Source organism: Cucurbita moschata, unplaced genomic scaffold (assembly GCF_002738365.1).
Source record: "Cucurbita moschata cultivar Rifu unplaced genomic scaffold, Cmos_1.0 Cmo_Scf00037, whole genome shotgun sequence".
Classification (NCBI taxonomy): Eukaryota; Viridiplantae; Streptophyta; class Magnoliopsida; order Cucurbitales; family Cucurbitaceae; genus Cucurbita; species Cucurbita moschata.
Window position 1 is genome coordinate 518,425 of NW_019268553.1, and position 10,070 is coordinate 528,494.

Below are 10,070 nucleotides of genomic sequence, written 5' to 3' on the forward strand. Positions count from 1 at the left end.
TAAAAAAAAAAAAAAAAAAAAATCAAATGAAATCTTAAAAATTGTTTGTCATAAATATATATATATATATGTAGTTCGAGTTTTCGGGGGTAAAAATAGCGAGGAAATAACAAGTATAATATATATTATCAGAATAAGAAGATAAGAAATAAAATTAAAAATTCCTTTTGAAAAACAAACAAGAATGAATAAGACGCTAATTACTATATTATACTCAAAAACTATTTCAAGAACAAACAAAATCCAAGAATGTAGTAAAAGTACACTCGTCCAACTCGAGCATAGCCTAGAGGATAAGAGGAAAGGGAAGCTTGAAATAAATAACTTGGAGAAGCGATGGAACTAAAAACTAAGAAGAATCGTTCTTTGTAATACTTGACAAAATTTCAACTTCCGTCCAAACATAACTCAACTAATAAAGACACATGTCCCTTCGTATTCTATTTTTAAGAACCATAAACACTGAAAAATGCAGAAAGCAGCAAAGAAGATCTGTAGATTGAACATAAACCAGGCAGAACCAAAAGCAAAATCATTTACAGCTGATAAGAACCACCATGGGAGATAATTCAGTTCCCTGTCCCACAAATCAACCTAAGAATTGAATCTTAATAATGAAACTATCACCTTACTCCTAACTTAAGAAAAAATGTGTTCAAAGTTGGATTATTTTTCCCCCAAAAGAATATAATAATAAACAGTAACCAAAGGATGATAAACTATTCCCTCAACCTTTCCAACTCTCTACCAATACTACCAACGAATTTGGGCATATAATTAGGACGTGCAGCTTATAGAATGCTTAACGGATGTGAAAGTACGAGACTTACAAGGTCGTAGCTCGGATTTAAGGACGTATCAGTTTGAGTTGACCCACAGAGAGCTAAGACGAGATGCGAGTTTTGCACTCTTGTAATCCTCTCTGAGCTGGATAAACCTGATTCCAGAGAGAAACAAGTTCATATCATGATGATCATCACAAAGAACAAGGTGCTTTGATGAGATGTTGACAAATACCTTTGTGCATCTTTCCGAATGCTTGGGGTACCCTCAAATAGACTTGAGAGACTTTCAGGAGCAACAATGAAGACATTGGCCATGCTGGAGAAAAGGAACACCAAGCAAGAGATTAGCCATAAAAGAATGGATGATGTGATGCCAGACATCCGGAACAACCCAACTTACATGCCCAGTAACTCGAAATTTTCATCAACAGAAGGAGCGTTAAAACTGCGCACAAATTCTCCGTACTCTGTTATGTCACGCTTCAGACGTAGACCTCCGCTACAGTCACGAAAAACACCAGCATAGATGAATTCAGTGAACCAAATGCCATTTTAGCCACAGCAACAGTTTTAGGTACGGACAAGGAGAAAACAAAAATCCAAGAGATTTTGAGTTCTATATCGTCAAACATATAGCTCGTTGTCGTCACTTCCGACAGGGAGAGAGTAATTACAAGGTTTGTTCTTGTTAAAAATTACTTAAATAACTTAAATGGCTCTAACCTACTAGGATTTAACGACAAGCATTGTTCAATTATCATTTCTACATTGGTTAAACAGCCACAAGGACCTTGCATCTTTATATATACTTTCTTAGAATTTCAAAGATTTGGTAAAAAAAATATTGAACTTCATGATTTTGCCATCTGTCAGTGGACAAATAAACATAACAATACGTCTAAAACTTCGGCCAACGTTCGGTTGACCAATAGGCAAATCCAAACATCACCCAACAAAGGAATTCACCAAATTATTTTTCACATGATGAACACTAGAAGATGGACAATTACCTAGGATTGAAAGTGAACTTCTGCCAGTGGCTGAGGAGGCCTTTGTGGAACCGATTTCCCTGCAATGGAAAATTTCTCATTAATTCATCTATATTGTTCTCATTCAACGTAGGCTGTGCAACGGTAGAAGTTCTTCCCGATGCATGAGATGCTTCAATAGGATACAGAAAATATTACGTTAATGGGCATCGATATGGAAAAGGAGCATCGAAATACTATTTATCCATGCACATTGACTAGAAATCACATGATTCTATCTGGTACAATTATTCTCCAGAAATCACAGTATTCTATCTGATGCCATTATTCTCTAGTAAACCAGAGAACTTTCAGAATCATACCAGCTCGGTTAAGAAAGCTTGCTTGTTAAGACCTTCAAGAGCAGTAAACGCAGATTCAAGCACGCGAGAAAGGTAAGCCACAACTCTATCAAAGAAAAGAAGATACATTGATTAATAAAAGAAATTTGCATATCCAACACAAATGTTCGGTTGTCAGGTGACAGTGAACTTCCTGCCTAAAACAACAAACTTCAACTGACTGGCATCCATTGATCCACGAGTTGATGAATAGAGTCGGAAAGAAAACAATAATTTAACAACTTTTTGGCTACAAAATCCAAAAACCTTTTGCAATTTCATTGAGTCGGATGTACCTCGTGCAAGCAACTGTTGGCCGATGATCAGGAGCCATTCCATCATCAGGAGACCTATAATCCGTAGCCTTCTGTTCAGCAGAAAGCAACCGCTCAACCTGCATATGGATAATAGCACAAGAAATTATGACACGAGCAACTTGGATAAATTAGACATTGTTAAGCATATGGGTTGAGAATAAAATTCCAAGCAAAGATAGATTGGACAAGAAGTTAAATGTAAAATGAGAGGATGTATCGGCTTACACGCCTACTAATCCATTATTTTGACCAAATCACCGAGCCAAGGCAATAACTGACCTCAGCCATTACAGTTTCGATGCACTGTTGCAGTCCTTTATAGGCTGCAGCCTCTGCAGTAGACATAGCTGTTGACATCTCTTCGCATGAAGCAGCATGGGCACCATCCACCGGGAGCAAGAGCCGGGAAATCGAGTTTGCAAAGTACTACAAAAGAGAGTTCAAATCATTCTTTGTATATGAAGGAACTGGTATTGATGTGGCTTAATCAGAGAGCATCGTCGTACTTGCTGGACTATTGCCACACTACTACCACAACGTTGTACAGCAACCATGAAAGATTTGAAACTGCTTTCACCAGCTGCTGCTGCTGCTTCTGCCTGCACACATGATTTAAGACAGTTTCCATGGTCACTTTTGAGTAAACTAAGGCAATAACTTTTACGAAATCTAAGATAATTTTGGATGCAATAAAAAGAGTAACGAATGATCAGAAAATTACTGCGGAAGCAGCTGCAGCAGCCACTCTTCTACTAACACTTGTACCCAGCACAAACCTTTCCCTCAAAGCAGCTGCCTCGGTCAAGCTCTCCCTAGCCCGTTCAAGGCCATCTGTGATATACTGACTGACCTGCAATTAGAAAAGAAGAAAAATAAACCCCAAGTACATACAAAACCAAAATGGAAAAAAAATGGAAGTTTGCAATTGAATTTACCACTTACTTCATCAAGCAGACAAGTAAATATAGTTCTTATATTGGCCGTCAAAGTAGCAGGCTGCAGGGGAACATATAAATGTTAACAAATGGAAGGAAAATGTTCAAAATCTAGTTATCAATGTTATTGATTGTAGACACTGTTCATCCCGGTCTGAAATCGTTCAATTGGAATGCATAATGGATAACAGAACTGATTGAAAGAACAAATATTACTTGAGAGGAGAATAAAGTGCAACGAGAAATTGCTTCCTCATTCCATCGCACAAACTCGGTAACAACAGTAACAGAAATTTGCTGAGGCGAAGTTGACATCGAAGCTCCTTTCGCACGTCCTATAGAACCAGATGACTCAGAACCTTGCTGATTCTCAGTACGTAACTCTTCCATCTGCAAAGCAAACATATTTAGTTCCTGATAAAAACATGAACTGAAAAATCAAGTCAAAACAAAGCATTTGTGGTAAACCTTAGCCTGATACAGCTGTGTGAGAGATGCCTGCTCATGCTCCGGATACTCCTCCTTGTGAGTAGAAAACAAAGACTCCGTGAGGCCTGAACCAACCATTTAAATTTTATGTCACCGCAATAAAATAAAATATTGGGGACTCGACAAATAATTGAATAACACCGGCATTAAATAAACAAGTGATGATAAAAAGTACTACAGATACAGTTATTGTGTTTAAAATACAGTAATCATCAGCTATTAAATAAATAGTGCAATTCTCAGAATGAGTGATAAACACAAAATTTATGAATAAATCAAGGGAAGTTGAAAATATTAGCTATTACCTTCGACGTCCAAATCACCACATCCAACAGCTCGTAGGTCTCTAGCAAGCTGTTGTGTCTTCTCATATGCCACCGCCAGCATTCTAAGGTACTGAAAAAACACATATCCAAAACAGTCACACAATGATCCATATAGAAGATCAATTGGAAGTACCAAGATTCTAGTAGATCCACCCACCAATAACAGCCCGCCTTCTTCCATTGGAGGAAGATTCACGAGGGATGGCTTCACCAGTAACTTGTCTAAAAGAGCTGTGACCCGTTGCTCCAATACACGCTGTAATTACACATCATAAAATCAGATTCATTGCAAATGCATACCAACATCCTGCTTTAAAGATAAAATATTGAACAAGGAAACTGAGAGAGATAATGTTGTAACATGCCTGGACTAAGATTGACATAACATCATTCGGAGAAGGAAATACTGCCATTATAGTTGCAGCTTCTTTTCTTACAGTATCTGCAGAACGTACAATCAAGATATAACAAATTCATAGAGAAAAATGCCCAAATGAGTGAGCCTTTCCACTTCCCAACCTGTAATTTCTTTGTACAAGGAAGATAGCCCACGAGCAACATTGTTCGGAGTGGCCTGCAAACCCTGCTCACCAAGGACCAATCTGGTGTCCGCATTCATAATTTCAACATCGATAAACATGGGACGTGTTGCCACATAATGTTGCATGGCACTAGTACCTCTGTTAAACTGCATGAGAGGTTTCGATGATCAAACTCTTCTGAAAAAAGGGTGCTGGTTCTTTGATGAAGTAACATGTTTCCCCACAATTTCCTCAATACCTCCATCATTATCAATGTGATACTTCACTAATTTCTTGAACTTAAACAGTTTTTTATTACGCCTCATGCATCAGTGACGATGATACTGTAAGCAGAAAACTTGTAAACTAAAATTTTCGTAAGCAATCTGCTGTTTTGAACTTGGACATTAGGGTTATTAACATGCAGCCTAATGAGTGATCAGCAAGCCATGTTCATTGTTATAACCATATTTTAAAAATAATTAAAAATAATAATAATAAGTAGGAAAAAAAAAGAGAATACAGAGCATGTAAGTGGGGTAATTTGATATCGGTGAAGAGACCAAAACGACAACTGGTTGTATCCATAAGATGCAATTACCTGTGAAAGAATTTTAGCACATTCAGCCATAGTAGATAATTCTCTTCTTTGTGATGCTGCATCGAAACGAGACAGCAATCTGTTCTCCAACTCTACAAAAAAAAAAAGAAAAAAAAAAAAATGATGGTCAATAGTTTCAACTTCACTTCCCTTTTCTTTTCTTCTTCGTTCTTTCTTTCTTCCTTTCTTCGTTTTGTGTGTGTGTGTGTGTGTGTGTGTGAGGGGAGGGGGGGAGGTGAGGAAGCATGACAGACAAGGTCTTATCTGATAACTCATATCAGCCATCTTTGCAGTAACAAATAACAGAAAAATAATGAACAATAAAATATAGAGAGGGACGAGGGACGAGGGAAAGCTTGACGAGCAGCAAGAAAAGTTCAAATACATTATGACTATCTCAATTCGTTAAGACAACAAAATACCATGGAGCTGCCATACCATTACAGTAGTCCTGAAGGTTCGCAACTGCAACTTCCAAACCCCTGCTGGCAGTTGCATTTCCTACAATTGACGGTACAGAAATCCCCTGTCGTCCAATATCTTCCTCAGCAAATGACCCTAGAGACGAATAACATGCAACAAGCACAGAAAGTTTAAATAATGTTACGGTACTTTGATATTGATTTCGCTAATAAGAGGATTTAAAAGGCATTAAACGCTCAAAATAATAGAACAAAAAAGGTTTCACAAATTACCGAATTGTGCAATAGATAAAAGTGAATAGTTTGTTTTCTTCTGTTTTTTAGTAAATAGTGTTTGGCAATACAAAGTACATGAAAACAGAAACTTGATTTTTGGAGGGACGGCCCTTCTATCCGTACGTAACTCATATATCGAAGGCAACATCTATCGATAAAAGAAATGAAATATAAAACGGTAAAAGAAAACCATGACTTTTATGTTGGCCAAAATCAAAAGTTCTTAAAGAAAAGCAGAATGAAGAAAACACGTGGTTTCCACAAGAACTAGCAGAAAGACAGCAATCGAAAGAGTGTTATAGCATTATTCGTGGATAGAACTGAAATATGGTTTAACTATGAACCCCGACATTAATGATGATGACTTACGCAATTTTTGTGCAATTGAGGCCGCCTCTGCAACACGACTATCATCAGAAAATAATGGGGAAAGCTCCATTAAGTCACCAGGGCTGCCATTGAATTCCATCAAGTACTGCAGTGATTGATTATAAGGATATTTTTCATTTCTTTATAGTTAACTTTAAAATGAAAGGAAAATATATTAACATTGGTGGCAGTGGCACAAATTCAATCAATGAACTTATAGTACCTTTATCAACTCTATTGTTTGACTAGCAGTTTCCCTTTGGGCATCTGCACTCTGACAAGAGAAAACAAAGGAAATGAAAAACCTTAGTCCAGTTTCACACTAAAGGGACAATTATGATTTCGTGAATCAATGATTCAATATAATTTAAATGTCACTGAGGACATAAAAGAATTACTTGCAGATGATCTCCAATTTTCGCAGCAGTCTGTCCAACACTTGAAATGCGCGAATCTAACCTTGCAAAACTGGTGAACAGGCCATCTACGCCTTTTTCCAACTGTCAATAAATGTATGTTCGATAGGTTAAACAATGAGATGTATCGGTTTCGACATTCAAAAATGGAGATTTACAAGCTACCTCGACTAACAAATGCAGAAAATCATTAATAGAGGAAAGAACGTAACAATTTAGCATCAGTTTGATCAACAATTCATGACTTACGGATCTTCATAGGTTCTATGAAACCTTAACTGTTTAATCAATTAATTAATGAATTTACAATAATAATTCCACCAAAGGATTCCCTTACAGCCCCTGAGGAAATAAAAATAAAAGTAGAAATTGAAGAACAATATCATATAGGCATGACATATACTCAAACTTTAGATGGTTGTGCATTCAGAATGTCTACCCTCACCCATAAGGCTATAGTCAACAAACCTCAGCAAGTGTCTTGCGATGCTTGAAATCTTGGGCAGCAACATCTTTCTTGAGATTGTAAAGTTTACCATCGATCTTTAACCAGAACGAAGACGGAAAGTTAAAGCCTTCATATAGCGGTATGATGTTTTGGCAGAACTCTTAAGGCCTTCAGTCAAATCACATACCTGTTTTCGAAGATCAACCAACTCTTGGCTGGAATCCTTGAACAACGCTAAGAGTTTGTCGACTTCTGGAAACAAAGGAGTAGCCAGCGCTTGGGAGAACTTAATGGTATCTGATTGTCCCCGAAAATGCCCATTAGGGAAAACATCATTGCTAATGTTGTGTCCGTCTACTGAATCAGTTTCTTCCTCTTGAAATGATGGAAGGAGCTCATTCACCAAATTTCCAAACAATGCATCGAAAGAAAAATCGCCCTACAAAACCAAAATAACTAAAGCTCCTTCCAAATTCATATGCAGATTCATATATTGGCTATCTCAAGTGGTATATTAATTGATTCGGTAACTTACATAGAGAGCGTAGTTCAAATAATAAATTGAGAACATGGTCTTTACCTTAAAATCATCAACATCCAAAATGAGGGGAAGTGAGCTAACAGATGGATTTTTTGCATGCATGTTTTTCTTGGCCCCATCTCTAGTCTCTCTCATCTAGTTTGCATAGAATAAATCAGAGAAAAAACGTAACAGTACGATTCTATCAATATGCCATTCAATCTTAACTGATACTAGTTGCATATAATTTGAATTTCCATCAAATGAAAACAAACTATTGTAAAATCTAATAAGAAGCTAACCTTTTAACAAATAGGGAGAAAGTATACAGATCCAGCTCCTTTCAAGCGTTACTCAAACTTGTAAAAGAATACAAGTTAGCCATGAGGAATCTAGTCGATTCACTAAAACCAAGTGTTGAGTACACCAATTGTGTCAACCATGAACATGGTTTTCATTTTTGGAATAGAATACAAAGAATCAGAGGAACAATCAAGATATAGAATAGCTCAAACTCAAACACAGATCCAAAATGAAGAACTCTCCCGTTTAAACAAAAACAACATACTAAAAAGCCGTGAAGCTTTAGAAATTAATTTAAACAAACAAAAACTCAATCCAGAGAAACATGTGTAGCATTGTGGTAAATAAAGCTATTACACACGCAGCAGATGAAAGCCATCAATTGCATCAACTCGAACTAGTTCACAATTTTATTAAAAAACAGCGAAGATCTCTGCATTTTCTGAAATTGGATCCTCTTTGAGATCAATCATTCCAATTTGCGCTCGTATTTCCGAGCCCAAGTGTGATCCAACAAATTCATCGCCAGACCAACAAGCCAATTTCACACGAGTTAACCAAAATTCAGGATATTAAACCGTAAGTATCAAATTCGGATGTGGACAATAACTTGCTATTGCAAGCAAACGCAACATTTCCATTGATCAAAATGCTACAGAGCCTCATCTTACAAATTGGCTACGACCCAATATCAAAACTGTATCGCTCATGATCTAAAGTAACTTTACTATGCAAAAAAATATAAAAATACATAGCTACTTTAGCAATCAAACCAACCTGTTATTGGGCAAGGATCCAAAGCAAAGTAAAATTAAGAATGAAAATTTTGGTGATAATGAAGTAGAGCAGAATTTACCCGCCGAATTGATCTAATCTAAGCAAGAGAAGGTAGGGGCGGGAGATTCAAAGACGGGGAGTCATTGCGCAGTGATCAAATACAAAATTGAAAGGCATACCTGTGAATGGAGACAGTGAAGGAGGGAGCAGTTGCTTGGTCGTTGAATGATTTCTGATTTGGTTTTGGTTTGGGTTTGGGTTTGGTTTGAGAGAATAATCAGCCTACTCTAATTCCCAACGAAAACCAAACCCTGCGAAATGACCATTTTACCCTTCTTCCCTCCCTTAAAAAAACTCCTCCTCATTTAGTATATCTTATTAAATCATTTATTTATTAAACTTTCAAATCCAAAATGATTTATTTTTCTTTAAAAAGAGGATCAATCAAACTGAGCTACGACGACCGCTAACGAGATGGGGATAGCGAAAGACAGAGTTGAATAACAAATTTGAGGCTTCCATATAAATTATTAATAAATTTTTATTTATTTATTTGTAATAATTCTATATATAAAGGAAATGAAATAAGTATAATTATTTTTTAATTATAATGGAATATGTTAACTAAAAAAATTGTGCTCAAATTTATTTTGATTTAAAATAAATAATAATTACCTTAAATTTCACCCCTAAATTTAGATTTTTTTAACCGTCTAAATTTATTTTTTGAAAAAAAGAAAAAACAAAGAGAAATAAAGGCAGAGGTTGTTAGAATACAATCTTGACACATTTTTATATATATAATTTTCATACGATTTTTGAATTAAATGACTTATTTAATTTTGTCCTATTTTAGTTTTCTATTAATAAATTATAATTAAAATCCATTGCTTTATTTTCTTTTTTTCAAATTTTTTGCATTTAAAACGAGACAATTTCTTAAAAAATTATTTATGGGATTTCTTTCGTTCCAAAGGAGGTAAATATCTAATATTAGCCGAAAACTTTAAAGGAAAATGGGCCGTGGATGTTATTGGGCCGGGTTTAGGCCCATTACGAATGTAAGACAATGCACGTATAAAGCTGTGTAGGGAAGTTCTAACCGTTGGAGCGACGTGTGTCACGCAAGTCTGCCTGAGAGAAAAAAAAAAAAAAAAAAAAAAAAAAAAAAAAAAAAAAAAAAAAAAAAAAAAAAA

At 36.0% G+C, this 10,070-nt stretch overlaps 1 protein-coding gene across 6 annotated transcripts; it reads right to left on the reverse strand.

The window, feature by feature from the left end:
- Window positions 1-514: 514 nt before the first annotated feature.
- LOC111431976 (exocyst complex component SEC10b-like) lies at window positions 515-9,157 on the reverse strand. 6 transcript variants are annotated; one of them, XM_023068744.1, is made up of 26 exons: window positions 9,054-9,157; window positions 8,100-8,153; window positions 7,855-7,952; window positions 7,462-7,713; window positions 7,295-7,369; window positions 6,809-6,910; window positions 6,634-6,684; window positions 6,411-6,516; window positions 5,782-5,901; window positions 5,344-5,435; window positions 4,741-4,909; window positions 4,587-4,663; window positions 4,379-4,477; window positions 4,201-4,291; window positions 3,875-3,960; window positions 3,623-3,796; window positions 3,414-3,467; window positions 3,193-3,321; window positions 2,978-3,070; window positions 2,751-2,897; window positions 2,451-2,548; window positions 2,137-2,221; window positions 1,796-1,854; window positions 1,186-1,284; window positions 1,018-1,101; window positions 515-937 (listed from the first exon to the last, which is right to left on the reverse strand). In XM_023068744.1, exons 3-26 carry the CDS (start codon window positions 7,948-7,950, stop codon window positions 859-861), a joined length of 2,517 nt encoding a protein of 838 aa, XP_022924512.1. In that variant the 5' UTR covers window positions 7,951-7,952; window positions 8,100-8,153; window positions 9,054-9,157; the 3' UTR covers window positions 515-858. The 6 variants fall into 6 exon arrangements, with proteins under 6 accessions (XP_022924512.1, XP_022924511.1, XP_022924514.1 ...); XM_023068743.1 differs by having other exon boundaries at window positions 7,855-7,950; window positions 8,097-8,153; XM_023068746.1 differs by having other exon boundaries at window positions 8,954-9,137.
- Between the last annotated feature and the right edge of the window lie 913 nt (window positions 9,158-10,070).